Source organism: Maniola hyperantus, chromosome 6 (assembly GCF_902806685.2).
Source record: "Maniola hyperantus chromosome 6, iAphHyp1.2, whole genome shotgun sequence".
NCBI lineage: Eukaryota > Metazoa > Arthropoda > Insecta > Lepidoptera > Nymphalidae > Maniola > Maniola hyperantus.
In genome coordinates this window covers 12879054-12893600 of record NC_048541.1, presented here as the reverse complement: position 1 = coordinate 12893600, position 14547 = coordinate 12879054, and the positions used below count along the sequence as shown (strand labels likewise).

General features: G+C 44.4%; 1 protein-coding gene across 3 annotated transcripts in view; it reads left to right on the top strand.

Moving 5' to 3' along the window:
- LOC117982889 (protein kinase C-binding protein NELL1-like) overlaps nucleotides 1-14520 on the top strand; it is a 60130-nt gene extending 45610 nt beyond the window's left edge. The window contains exons 3-18 of one of the 3 annotated variants that reach the window (XM_034969323.2): nucleotides 2172-2322; nucleotides 3593-3869; nucleotides 3976-4131; nucleotides 4239-4367; nucleotides 4981-5074; nucleotides 5317-5508; nucleotides 6174-6293; nucleotides 7049-7188; nucleotides 7516-7636; nucleotides 7861-8100; nucleotides 8291-8398; nucleotides 8885-9027; nucleotides 9734-9886; nucleotides 10431-10586; nucleotides 12209-12229; nucleotides 13543-14520. In XM_034969323.2, coding sequence (XP_034825214.1) covers nucleotides 2172-2322; nucleotides 3593-3869; nucleotides 3976-4131; nucleotides 4239-4367; nucleotides 4981-5074; nucleotides 5317-5508; nucleotides 6174-6293; nucleotides 7049-7188; nucleotides 7516-7636; nucleotides 7861-8100; nucleotides 8291-8398; nucleotides 8885-9027; nucleotides 9734-9886; nucleotides 10431-10586; nucleotides 12209-12229; nucleotides 13543-13650 — 2309 coding nt within the window. In that variant the 3' untranslated portion in view covers nucleotides 13651-14520. Of the gene's footprint in view, nucleotides 1-2171; nucleotides 2323-3592; nucleotides 3870-3975; nucleotides 4132-4238; nucleotides 4368-4980; nucleotides 5075-5316; nucleotides 5509-6173; nucleotides 6294-7048; nucleotides 7189-7515; nucleotides 7637-7860; nucleotides 8101-8290; nucleotides 8399-8884; nucleotides 9028-9733; nucleotides 9887-10430; nucleotides 10587-12208; nucleotides 12259-13542 lie in introns of all 3 variants that reach the window. The other 2 variants (XM_069499101.1, XM_069499102.1) reach the window with 2 other exon arrangements.
- Nucleotides 14521-14547: the final 27 nt, after the last annotated feature.

The window sequence follows — 14547 nt, the reverse complement described above, 5'->3', positions numbered from 1 at the left end:
CGGACCCCTAAAAACAATTTATATCGGTTTTACTTTTGACCCATGATTTTACATAGGTAGGTACATAAGTAGATAATTTTAGGTAGATTGTAGCAATAAATTAAAATGCTAATGGTAATGGCTTCGTCGTTATGTCACTGACTCACCCCAATACAGATATCCACCCTATCCTAAAACAAAACTAAGCATTTTAGTGACCAATCCTTAAAATACTTCTGCACCCACCGGTGAGTATCTGCAACCCACCTAGATATTGTATCGTTCAGTGCAAGTTATTATTGATGTACGGGCTGCTACGGCGTAGCTCGGCTACAAATGTAGAACCTATGTTCCTGCGCAACGAAAGCTTTGTTTCTTGTGAGTAGGGGGGTACAATAGGGTATTTTACCCTTCTTTAAGTGTCTTAATTTCATCCTAAAGTGATAATAAAAATCCGTCCAGTAGTTTAAGCTGTGCGTTGACAGATCAGTCAAACAGTTAGTCAGCTTGTCCTTTTATATGTATATATTTATTATACTTATAGATTTCATCGTTTATCTAAAATACTCTTAGCAACGCGGGATATTAACAGACTTTTAATTTAACTAATACCAACCCCACACGACCAACAAGCTTCGTAAAAGCTTAGATTTTAATTAAAATTTTACTCTACGACAATTAAGGCTATTTCATTCGCAATCCCAGTCCCCCGAGGAGCCAGGGCCGAGTCCCCTTCCGCGACATTACCGCAGGGGTCCATCACGCATCCACGTGTTCGTCATGCTACGGCTGTCCCCTCTCAAATCACTGTATTGCGCTCTTTATTAATACGTGTTTGTCTGTGCTCGTGACATATTGTTAGTTTGGCTTATTTCGCTCCGTTACATTTACAACCTTGCTGGTGCAGTGGTAAAGCTCTGTGGTCTTATTAGTGGGAGGTCCCGGGTTCGATTACTGGCAGGGGGTTAGTTTCTAAATTTCTGGTCTGGTGGGAGGCTTCGGCCGTGGCTAATCCTTCTATCTTAGACTGCATCATCAGTTACCACAAGTTAAGGGCTAACTTATATTGAATTTAAAAAAACAATTTGAAGGAATCGAATGTTTTTTTAGTGATTCGATTTCATTTGGTCCTCGATAATTCAGGCTTTAATGAAGTGTATTTAAGTGTGTATTTTGCTGTATGTACCCTACTTTCATAACATATTATTGTTTCAATACAAGAAACAAGAGGATTGAATGGGTACTATTGAAATAGGGTCTTTGAATATTATATTATCTAACTTAATTGCTTGATGATGACTTAGTTAAGATCATATTTGATTTTGTGCTTGTGATAGTAAACTTAAATGATGTACCACTTTCAAGTAGGCCAACCATATTATTATCTTGCAGAATCAAACGCTAAAATTAAATTAAATTATACAGAAAACTTTCTTAGAATTTATTATTTGGTCGGAATTGGAAGTTGGCAGGCTGCCAGTATATCTAAAGCCTCGTACAAGACGTCGCGGCGTAATCACGGGGAGTAGCGAGCCTACTTACTGATTTTTATCGAAATTTATTGCACCGCATAAGCCTACTTAATGAGGTCGAGTAATGTTGGTATAGGCATAATAATAGGCTTTATTTATTAAGCTAAGATCGAAAGGGTGTAGGTTTGAATCTAATTCATTAAACTAAATTTTAGGCAAAGATACAACGAACAAGAAAATAGCAGCGATTGGCATTTTTCATTTTTCTGGGAAGGTTTCTGAACTGAAACGTTTCAATATGGTATCAATATAATCTTATGCGTAGAGTGCCCCTCCTTGCCGTTACATTATATTATGCGTGCAGTGTCACTCCAGCCATCGTTCCAGAAGCCAAGTAAAATCTAAGGTCTCTTTTAGTCTCTTTCAAAGTTTATCCATTTTGGAGAGACCCTGTGAGGGCCAGACCTTCGATATTTTATAAAAACTGAAAGTTTCTTTGAGCATTGTCCCCAACACATTGAGGAACGTTCAGCGACTACGAAGTTTGAATCATTGCATCGTAGGGTTTCAGGTAACAAAGGTGTATACAATGTTTTATCAAAGTATTTATAATTATTTTTAATATTTTCTTCCTAAGTGCATATTAATATGTGTTGGGTAGTAGAAGGAGTGGGTCAGTAGCAACTTGCAACTTGAATTATATTTGTATGTTGTGTTCAGGGGAATCGCGGTCGCTGCAAGTGGAGGGCGCGGCGTTCGAGCGCGCCGTGGAGCTGCTGCGGCGCTCGCCCGAGTTCACGCTGCTCGCGGCGCTGCGCCAGGAGCCCGCCAACTCCGGCACCATCCTCTCCTTCTCGCACGGATACAACAGGTAACGCTGATCACCTTCTGCTTATGTGGCCCTGGTACCAGAAAGAATTTAAATGTCTTTGCCTAGTACCGCTCTAAACCAGACTACAACAATTTTTCAGAAGATCAATTTTACTGAATCATACTGAAACACCCGGAGCTATAAAATTAACAATTTTCTAATGTTTTGCATGCAGTGTGTTTCCAATGTTTAGTGCGTACATACTCTCATGTATATAAGGTCATAATCACTAACTAACTATCTTTAGACAATGATGGGTCAGTTGCTGCCTAAATATTATTTTGTAATGTATTTTTATAAAACCTGATCATTGGTAGATTATGTGTTTTGGAGATACACTTTTCTAATAAGTTTACTTATTTGATGTCGGGTAGAGGATCGGCATGGCCGGCCGGCGCCCGTCCGATTGACTGCAGCGCGGCGGGCGCGCAGCAGCGGGGGACCCCAAGCCGGCATCGCTCACCGGTAAGTTCTAGATCTCAACATCGCTGCGCGCGCACGCATACTGCGCCTCGACGGCATGCGTGCGCGCGCATAGGGGAGAATCATGTATCTTGGAATGTCCTGTGCCTCGGAATGCCCTCCTCGATCCATCCGTTAACCTAATTGCGCTCACTGTGACCCTGCATGGCCGTATGTGTGCGCGAGCGGGCCGACTTGCATGCGTCCATCGTGCCTCCTCCACAGTCGTCCGTCTTGTGTTCTGTGTCTTGACGTGTTTTGTTCTTATCTGTCTAACTGCCCCTTATGATCCGTCTTTTGTTAATGTTCACTGGATGTTGTTTTTTGCCGCCGCGACCCGCGCCCGCCTCGAGGCTCCACCTTCGGGCTCCGCACTTGCATTCCAAGCGACATGGGAATCAGTAACTGTGCATTTCGTTCGACGCTGATTGTTCGGGCTCGCAATCGTCGCTTCGACCGGAAGAGTCAGTCAATCGTACGCCGGTCGACGCTGAATCTCCCTCCAGAATTTCCATCATGCGATCGGACATCGCAAATCGCGTTCTCCCTGTGGCTTTCCATCGACACCGAGTAGCTCTGTCGAACGCGATTCGTTCCGAGGTACATGGTCCCCTTCCCGACCGAGCGATATTGAGATGTAGAGCGAGCCGAAGTCCGCTCGCGGCCGGTCCCATCCCGTCTGCCGTCCGAGTATTTATGTTGTTTGCTTTGTTTTTGTGTACCTCGGAACAGTTCGCTCGGAGGGAGGTTCCGAGAGCGCGGCGACGGGTATCGATACTTAGTAGCGATGGGGCTGTGCGATACGCAGGTACCTGGAGCTGCAATCGAGCGGGCGCCGCGACGAGGTGCGACTCCACTACGTGGCCGCCGGGGGCGCCGCGGCGCGGGTTGAGACCTTTCCGTTCCGGCTGGCGGACGGCGCCTGGCACCGCGTGGCGCTGGCGGTGTCGGGCGCGCAGGCCACGCTGTTCGTGGACTGCCACCCGCTGTACCGCCGCTTAATCCCGCCGCCCGACCGCAACTTTACCCAGCCGCAGCTGTCGCTGTGGGTCGGACAGAGGAATAGCAAACATTCTTTATTTAAGGTGAGAATCAATAAAGTTTATTATAGAACCAATTAGCATTTTTATTTCATCACATTTATGTAGATGCTGTTAATTTTGAAGACTAAACACAATATTGCGTTTGCAGGGAACTCTTCAAGATGTAAGATTAGTGAGCGGGCCTCACGGTTACCTGGTGCAGTGCCCGGGGCTGGACTCCGAGTGCCCCACCTGCGGGCAGTTTGCGCTGCTGCAGGCGACCGTGCAAGAGCTCACCTCACATATCCATGACTTATCGCTTAAGGTAATTTTCTTTCTTTTATAGAGAGATACCTCAATTTCCTCCAATATGCATATTATGTTTTAAGGTCATGACATGTTAACTGCTGTATAACGCCACTATATAAACAGTTGGTGGGCACGGAAGCGCGGCTGGCGCGGCTGGAGCAGTGCGACTGTCAGAAGTCGTGCTATTCCAACGGCACCGTGCACGCGGACGGCGCCTCCTGGCAGAAGGACTGCAATCGCTGCTCCTGCGTGGTAAGTAACTACCTACTTATGTAATACCGGAAGCGCGAAGGTTTTTAAAATCCCGTGAGAACTCTTTGATTTTCCGGGATAGAAAAGTCCATGTTACTCTCCGACCTTTCAACTATATCTCTATGCCAAAGATCAAGTCGATTGGTTGTTTAGTTAGGGCGTGAAAAAGGACAAACAAACAAATACACTTTCACATTTATAATATTAGATTTTTATGTCAAGTCGGCGCTTGGCTGCAATCTTGCGTCGTCGACCACAGAGTTTAAAATGGAACTTCAAAAGAATATGGCAGGTTTCTAATCAATTTCTACGCGATTTCGTACAGAAACGCTAAATCGTTTAGCGATAAGTACCGCTTAGCTATCGCTAAGCAGCAGGGATACCGGTTGTACCTACAGTATCACAAACCACGATAGAGTCAAACCAATCGAAATATGAAAATCATTGCCAAAAACTCTCACCAGAACAAACCTTGTTTTAAATTTCCCAAATCTGGAACAAATGAAAAATCCCACTTATAAAGCCGCACAGAACGTTATAAAAATAATATGTGATTCACATATAACATGTCTCTCTTCTTGAGAAATATCACTGAAGTTGTCTTATTTCACAGCATGGCGAGATAACTTGCAGGCCAGTTGAGTGCGATAGAGCAGAGTGCAAAAATCCAGTATTACATCCTGGCGAATGCTGCCCCACATGTCTTAGTGAGTATCGTTTTCATCTAAAATTATCATGCAAACATCAAAGCAGAAAAGGCAAACGATCGCTCCACCTAGTTCTAATATCCAAATATTTGATCCTCATATTATTACGTATCTCATCTAATTGCCTCAGTAAGTAAGGACAGTCCAATGTTAGTTACTGGGTTTAAAAGACTACCTTTTGGTATCTCCTGAATTTCAGTTTAAAAGTGGCCATCCTGAACGTTTCGTTTCTCTGTTTTCAGGACAATGTCTATTAAAAGGAACGTTATACGAGCACGGCGAGCGGTTCGCGCCCAAGGAGTGCGCGGAGTGCGTGTGCCACGACGGCAACATGCAGTGCGCGCGCGTCGACCCCGACAAGGCCTGCCCGCCGCTGCCGTGCGACCAGCCCGACCAGTTCACCGTGCCCGGCGAGTGCTGCAAGTTCTGTCCCGGTGCGTAGCACGAGTTTCTTGCTGGTTCTTCTCGGTAGGGCAGGCATTCCGAACCAGTAGTTGATGCAATTGACAACTCAAAAGTATTTGTAAAAGTTTAATTGAATCTATATATATATAAAAGGAAAAGGTGACTGACTGACTGACTGACTGATCTATCAACGCACAGGTCAAACTACTGGACTGATCGGGCTGAAATTTGGTATTCAGATAGCTATTATGACTTAAGCATCCGCTAAGAAAGGATTTTTTAAAATTCAACCCCTAAGGGGGTGAAATAGGGGTTTGAAATTTGTGTAGTCCATGCGGACGAAGTCGCGAGGTAGTAAAATATATTTTTATTTTTTATTTTACAAATCATGTCCACGTGGAATGGGGCCACGAGTATTGACTGCATTTCCGCGTTGGACAGCCAGGCTGATCCTTTGCGCAAAAAGCCAGCCCTTCTGTCACCAGATGAGTCACCGCGGTGAAATATCTCTTAAAAAACTTATACTTAGTCCGACCTTTTAAAGGTGCGGACTACTTTTGAACTCGAAGATAATGATTAAATAGGGATCAAAATGAAATAATCTGAGCTAACAGAACGAACTCTTTTTCTCTTTATTGTATTTCTTTTTGGTACAAATAAATTAATGATAAGAATATGTGTACGTTGGTTCCAGGGGTGGACTACTGCAGCATGGGTCATTCGTGCGACGAGAACGCGACGTGTATGAATCTCAATACAAAGTACACTTGTAAGTGCAATCAAGGATTCCAAGGAGATGGAATTACGTGTGAAGGTGAGATTTGTTTTACCTAAAAATGTTACCTCATTTCTTTTTATTTATTGATACAGAAAGATTTTTTCTTCTATTGCACTCTACCCAAAAGCGTCAAGTTTTTGCTAGTAAAATATCCAACGTATCGTTATAGAATTTCAAGCCTGATGTTCTTATCTACTTCTTTTTCTTGCGTCTTCGGTCTCCCTAAGTTTTGAAAATTTACGTTGAAATATTACTTCCTGAATAGTGTTGCGCCATTTCAACAACAATAAGGTAGGTATAACATAATATGTAATTTAAGTAAGAAATTCTGTGGATGGTTCCGTAACAAATAAAAATAAATAAATAAATTCCTCCTTACTGGAGGTTATGCGAATTGCTTTACAGAAGAATGCAGAAGAATGTGTCAACCGCTTCTTTTATCTGATCAAATCAATGCTCTTTGATATGTCAGTGCCGCGTGAGATCTCTTCCCTTCCCTTGTGGTAGTAATCATGAGTTTCTCGATGCTGCTCGTGTTTTCCTAGTCATCTGACCGAAGTAGTTCATATTTTCATTCCAAGATTGTATTATGTTGAGCACCCGCGCACAGCACCATATTTTTGTCCCAATCTGCATAATATTTTTCCGATGCCAATGTTCTCTGATCTGGACAATATTTTGCACCCTGTTCACTTTGACAGCGTTTTCAAATTATCAATTTGATCTAGATAATATTTTGCATATACTGTTCACTTGGGCAGTCTTTTTCAAATCACCCATTTTTATTCCAGATGTGGATGAATGTCTAGCAGCCGGTGGGCTGTACGGACACCACTGCCATTCCAACACGCGCTGTGTGAACGTGGTCGGTAGCTACGTGTGTCAGTGCCTGCCCGGATACACGAGGCGGGACAAGTTTAACTGCGTTGAGGTAACTTCCTTGAACTTGATATTTTTATCATAAAGCAGACTATGCAGCTACCGTAATTTCCATATCATCCAAAGGCCTCATCGTTCAGATTTTTTTTGATATTGTTTTTAATATTCGTTTTGAAAAATTCTTTCTGAAAATTTTGATGATTGTGTGAAGTTAACCCAACAATCTATTGGTAGGTTGAGTACATAGTGTACTCATACCCGAAAAATATATCCCACCAAGAACATTTTATGAAACAGGAGTTTTCTGCGCCACCTTAGTTATGTCGTCCATCGTGTTGGAAGGCGCCTCACACTATGTTTGTTTTGGTAACTTACTTAGGTGGACGAGTGCGCGAGCGAGATCCACGGCTGCCACGCGTACGCGCAGTGCAGCAACACGCCAGGCTCCTATTCGTGCAGGTGCCGCGACGGCTACGCCGGCGACGGACACACGTGCACACGTGAGTGTAATTTTTAAAATAAGACAAGTCAACTATCGTTTCACGGCACAGATCTGTTTCACGGGTAAGCTCACATTCACTCACTCAACTCACATTCTCGTCATAATGAATTAGAACTACGAATAACTACATATATTGCTATTCGTAGCTATGTTATAAAACTTCTACTGAAATCACTGAGATTTTTGTAAGATTTTTGTACATTGCAATTCATTTTCTTTCAGCGATCTGCACAGGCGGTTGCCTGAACGGCGGGGTGTGCGCGGCACCGGAGCACTGCGCCTGTGCGCGTGGCTTCGGTGGCGCGCGCTGCGAGCGGGACGTGGACGAGTGCGACGCGCTGTCGCACCCCGCCGTGCACGCGCCGTGCGTGCCGCGCGCGCTGTGCGTCAACACGCCCGGCTCCTACTACTGCGTGTGTCGCGACGGGTACCGGCGCGACCCGCACAGAGACCATTGCGAAGGTGAGTACCTACGAGTGAAAAAGGGATGTGTGTAAATCGAAGCATGACGTGGACGAATGCGACGCGAATTCGTATTCCGCTGCGCATGCACAGCACGCTGTGAACTGTCTGCTATGCGCTCACAAACACAGAAAGTAACTTCCGTTTATAAAGCACAAACTTTAAAAGGGGTTATCATGATCTGTTTCAGATGTAGACGAATGTATAGAAGGCTTCCACACGTGCCACCCGAGTGCACGCTGCATCAACACAGAGGGAGGCTTCAGATGTCAATGTGATACACCTTCCTGCGAACTTAGTAAGTGTGTTTTACCTATTTTTAAAACTCAATATTCTAATACTTAGCATAGCTTTTAAGATTTTGCTCTGCCAGAATGATAACGCTTGTACCAAAGGTTTTATAATAAACAATCGTTATGATCGTAGCCTTAGGTGGATCGCGTCTGATCACTCTTGATTTGAAGGATAGTCTAGCGGTGCGAAAGTGAAAAGAAGAAGTATAATTCACTTCATACGTAATTCGATGTCGATGTCGACAAAGATATTAAACTAAGTATTATAACGTAGGGGTGCAGACCGTGACGATGCCTTGCAGCCTGATGGTAGAGAGGTGAGGAAAGAACCAGAGTTGACACAAAACATTGCAAGTGTTTGTCCTATATTTCTAGTCACACAATTTGAGTTAACTACTATTTGGGATTTCAATATGTATAGCGGGGGCTTGAGCTGGTGTGATATGCTGTAAATGTGTTTCCGGGATATATTCGATCAGTAATTGGCGCAGGTTGTTCGTGGCAAGGCCAGATGCTGTCGGACGGCGAGCGCTGGCTGGAGGCGGGCGGCTGCCGCGCCTGCTCCTGCAACGCAGGCGTCGCGTCCTGCGTGCGCGCGCTCTGCGCCTGCGACAGAGACAATACCTCACTTACCGTAAGTTTAGCCTTTATATGATTCTGAATGGGACCCTCAGATAACGTGTTGTCTACGTGGTGTCTTGGGGAGATCGCGTGGAATTCGTACCATCCCACAATTTTCGGCGCATGTTGAGGAGTGTATGGGCTACTGACTGGCTGTGTAAGAAGGGGAAAGAAAAAAGGAGGAGTGCCAAAGGTTGAGCACTAGGGCATGAATGCGAATACTATAAGCCAAGTGACCGTAAAGCCAAACCAGGTCACGGAGGATGCGGGGGCGAATGGGCCCAGCTTGTTCGAGTTCTCGGTACGATTTCCAGCAACAAACTGCACAGCAGTGTCTGAAGTGTGCCTGGAGAACCCAGATAGATTTTGTGTTTATCTGCAACCTTATTAGTCTCCAGCAGCATTTGCGTTGTTGTTTCGTCTGCTAGAAAGTTCTATAAAGAGGACTACAAATGAAACCGTGGAGGACGTGTAATTAATGAGCTTATACCCTATTATGAACCTCCACCTTCTTATACCTAACGTGATTGTACACAATTTACAATTCGGGTAGATTTTGCGTTTTGCGTCAGTTCTGTAGAACTTGCATTGGTGTTATGTTTACAACCGTGCATGCTCTTTACAATTGTGGCAAATTTAATCAAACTATGCGTATTTAATGGAGTAGCTTTCGTCTCTCCACCTTATAGGCTAATATAGTTGTTGTCCACAAATTCCAGTTTGCTTCGACGGAGTCATCGCTGTCGCTGGCGCCAGCGGCGTGCTGCCCGCACTGCGAGGCGCGCTTCCACTGCCGCCACCAGGAGATGCACCACGTCACCTTCCGCAGCGGCGAGCGCTGGCTCTACCAGTGCCAGATCTGCGAGTGTCTAGTACGTTTCTGTTTACTGATCTTTGCACTACCACTTTATAAGTTTTGTCCATGTACCTGCGCACAAATATTATTTTTTATTTTTTATTTTTCATGTACCTACCAAAATTGTAGTTACAAAGTAATAATAAATTAAGTTACATTATTTTAATGCCGCGAAAATAACTCAGTCAATCATAGGCCATAGCGCGTGTCCGCTCTCTATGTACGCATGAATAATTATGAGCGAGGAGTGAATTGTGAGTTATGAGAATTATGAGCACGAGGCTCTGTTCTTTCTTCTTCGAAGAGGCTATGTTCTTCTTGTGTTCAAAATCTTAATATCAAGCAATAAGATCTGTATTTTGTTGGTGTACATTTGGTTTTAGTCGGCGCGGCGTTAGGTTACATTTCGCAAACTAATTTTGCCGATGCGACTTATAAAAGTGGTAGTACCTACTGTACACTGGTTTTATGTTAAACATGCATGCACAACATGACTGAAGAGACCAGTGCCAGATTTGTCAATCTGCCTAGTCTTATATTGTTGTTATGGAAACTTTCAGCTAGGAGAAGTAGACTGTTGGGAGCCCGAGTGTGAAGAGGGCACGAGCTGTTGCGCAGCGGGCGCGGAGCGGAGCGGCGCGGAGGGGGGCTCGTGGCGCGCGCCGCACCGCCTCGAGTTGGCGGGCTGCGCGCCGCCACACTGCCCCACCTGCCAAGTACGTACCGCACGCGCACGCACATCCACATGCATACCTACACCACATCAATAATTATCACTCGCACAAATTGGGAATTAATTTACCACTAGATGTAATTGTGCCTATGAGCATTTGAATAGGGTAATAATTGTCTTGGTTCATGGTTACGCGTATAATTTGCAAAGGTGTTGGGAAATTGTAAGTTCAGTATCAGGTTCAGAAATCAGCGTCCTGAGTGTAAGTTTTCTGATTAAAAAAACGTGACACAGGAGTAACGTAAATCTACCAAAATTGTATGGAGTAGTCAAATCACGTTTTCCTGTGAATATAAAATAACTTTATTCACAGTTACCGTTTACTCGAAAAAATATACTAGAGCCTCTATGTCTTGGGCGTATATGAAATATTTTCCGGAAGTCATCTTTTGAAGGGAAATCAGTTCCTCCACAATCCATAATCTTGAGTCATCAAGCTCAGGACAAGTTAAAAGGGAATAGTGGGGAAAACACTGATAGGTTGGTAGTTATGGTTTTAAGGGTGCGTTACCACTGAAACGGAGACGACACGAGATGAATGCAGAAATAGACCACTCAAACTATTTTAAATCCTCATATTTAACTAGTCTTTGGGACTTCAAAAGAATATTGCATACGCACCTAGACAAGCTCGCTCCGCCTTAGGCTGCATTATCCTACTTGGTGTGACAGCAGTCAAGCGCGTGCCTACTTACACAGCCAATCAAAGGGCAGAATTTCTTGACGATTGCGATAGCCATGAAATGGTTATTCTTACACAATTGGGGGGCAGATGGCTAATTTCATAATCCCACATGGCTAATATTAAATATTCAAGGGTATTTATAAGGCATTATCCAAATCAGGTAAGTCAGGAGCTTCAAAACGCATTTGCGAGCATTATGATAAAAAACATCCGGTAAAGTGATGAATCAAGCGCTTGCTCTGTTCCCGCTTAATGTACTTAATAACTTTGTGACTAACAAACTTGAACGATTTACCAACTGGACACGTTTCGCCCCAAAAATTGTACGAGTACCAATTTTGTGAGGACAGGGGAGTGTGAATTACTATAGGTCTATCGTTTGACTAAGACGGCTCGTGGGCTAACCCACAGCGGGTTGCAAGAGGATGACAGGCATTGAAGTCACACTGATGGGTTCGGCCTTACCGGGATTTGGCGTATCATCCGTGATATCGCGAATTGTGTGACCGGCGTCAATTGGATCGTTCCGCATATTGGTAACCCGTATTAACTTAAATCTACACATTTTATAGGCTTTTAGAGGTTTTTTAAATTTAGATTGGTTTTTAAAAAATCCCGCCGGAACTCTTTGTTTTTCTGGGATATATCTAAAACACCACATGGAGGACTATTCGCTGTCACAGAATGTCACGTCTGCCGGCCGGCTGATTTGCCAAACTCTCAGGCCAAACTTATTCAAAAAGTCAGATACAAAACATTCGGCGTATCCGAATAGTTTAGAGTAGTCCAGTCGAACGGGAGGCAGAGGCAAGAGGGGTGAAGGCGAAAACGTCAGTTTTGCGTCCCGTGGGTAATTCGTTGAAGCTCCAAGCTTCAGAGTGAGACGCTCGGTGTGAAAGTGAAGTTTCCGCTTGTTGCAGGGCGGGCAGTGTGCTACTTTGGTGAGCAATCTCGCGTGTTGTGTGCATCGGTAACCATCCCCACTCTTCTTACTCATTCATACATTGCTAATAACATTTTATTTGTGCTTGTGACTTCGATTTAATATTTCTACCTGAGCCGCTGAAACCAATTTATGAGTGACGCACACCTGCCGAGTGGAGGCTGCCGACGCGGAAATCTCTTTTTAAAAACAACTCCACACTGCTTTATTTTACTTTATTAAAATATTCAAATTTCTATAAAGAAAACAAAAAAACACGAAACAACAGGACGCGTAGCACACTTGGGCGCTTCTTTGAGTCGCCGCTGCTATGCGGCTATAATATGCTAACTGAGCGAGTTGTTATTAAAAAGAGGCTACGCCTCAGTACCACTCCACTCTGCAGGTGTGTGTTGCGCTTATGCCTCATTTAATTCTTGTTTTATTTATTTTCAACAAGTTCCATTGCTCCCTTACTATTGTGGGCTAACATGTGGGTTTGTCGAGATTGTTTGTTGATGAGCAAAAGTTGCTAAATCGGTAGCATCTGCTTTATCTAGATGTAAACCCTTCAATCTTCATGTTCCTTATACGATAAACGATATTCCTCTCCGAGTAAATAATTTGCTTTAATATTGAATCGAAGGCACCCCATTTCAGGACTCATATTACTTTGCATGTATTATTATCGATTGTCCATTTCGCATGGTGATTTCCTTGAAAGTCAATGCAATTTTACTTTTTCTATTTACCTACCATCAAATTGGCATGTTATGTGCTAGAGCCTTGGAGTTTTTTCATTTCATTATACTTCATGAAGCTTATCGGAACACTTAATAGGATTAGGTGGACCTATGTAAATATTTTGTTTTTATTTTATTACTAGGTATTTCCAACCAATTAGAAAAGCCAGTAGGTAATTAAATATGTTCCATAAAACTGGACAGTAGTTAACGATTATATGAATATAAAATCGTGCTGTTATTTGAATGATCACTAATTATTAGTTATAAATTATTATTATTGAATATTATTTTTTCCTCAACTGAAGCATTTCAAAGATTTATCAAATTAGATGATAATATTATCAATACAGTAAATATTTTAGTAAGAATGATTTTACTTAGTAAATAGATTATGTAATTATTCTTATCAATGTAGTTCCTAATAATATCTAGTCCCGAATTCCTCATTTTTATGTAGTAGTTCCTCATTTTTATTATTTGTAAAAATTTGCTAGAGTATGAAATCTTTGTAATACGTCAGTTTTGGAATGTCGCTACTCGTGGGATGTCGAGTGCGGGTGAGTGTTGAGCCGTGTCGTGTGTGCAGAGCGCGGCGCGACGTGGCGGCGGCGCTGGCGCTGGCGGCGCTGTGGTGGGGCCGCGCGCCGCACCCGCACCGCAAGCACCGCGGCGCGCGGCGCTAGAGCCGCCCTGAGCGACGCACGCACACCCTATTTATTCTAGATAGACCTAATGTTAACCAATTGACGCGGGCGCGCCCCGCTCCCGGCCTTAACTGAGCGAGCGGCGCGCCCGCGCCCGCCGGGCCGCACGCCGCTCCGTCGCGCCGAACGTTTATCCTCGTTATAGCAATATTATAGTTATCGTATAGGTAGGGTCGTAGAGCGTGCCGCGAACGTGATGCCTTGTAGTGCGACCGATCGGCGCGGCGGAGGGCGCGGCCCCGGAACGCCGCGGCGGGCTCGCCGGCGGCGCCGGGCCGGGCCGCGCGACGAGTGCGCCGCGGCTGCCTCGGTCCGCCGCGAGCATGAACGAGCGAATGCGTGAGAGCAGCGAGAGAGCGCGGCGGGCCAACGCGAGCAGCCCGCGCGCCCGACTGGCGCGTCGCTCCCACCGCATCTGTAATCTTTGAATTCTAAATTATCGAGTACGATCGCTTATAATTATTATCTTAGACTTGTACTATGTAGCTATTGTTGTGAATGAGCCGGTCGGGAGCGCGGGCGGCGCGGCGGCGGCGGGCGGCGCGGGTCGCCGTCCGCTCCCCGAGTCCAGTCGCCGACGGCCTAACGTTCACCTGCGGCACTCCTGTAGTCTCTAAGCCTAGGGGCGGGCCCGTGGCCGCCCGTGCGCTCGCGCCCCTGTTGTACGAATTTTTTCATAATATATTATAGTTTTTTGTTTGTCTTTATATAGAGATCGTTTCCATGAATATTTTGAAAATAACCAAAAATAGGTACCAAATATAGAGAAGATAATATGATTGTTTCTTGATTTTGTAAAGCATTTTTATGCTTGCATGTTGTATTGTGTTCAAAAAATTACAATTAAAAAGATATCCTAATTATTTCGTTTCAATAACTGTACCCAC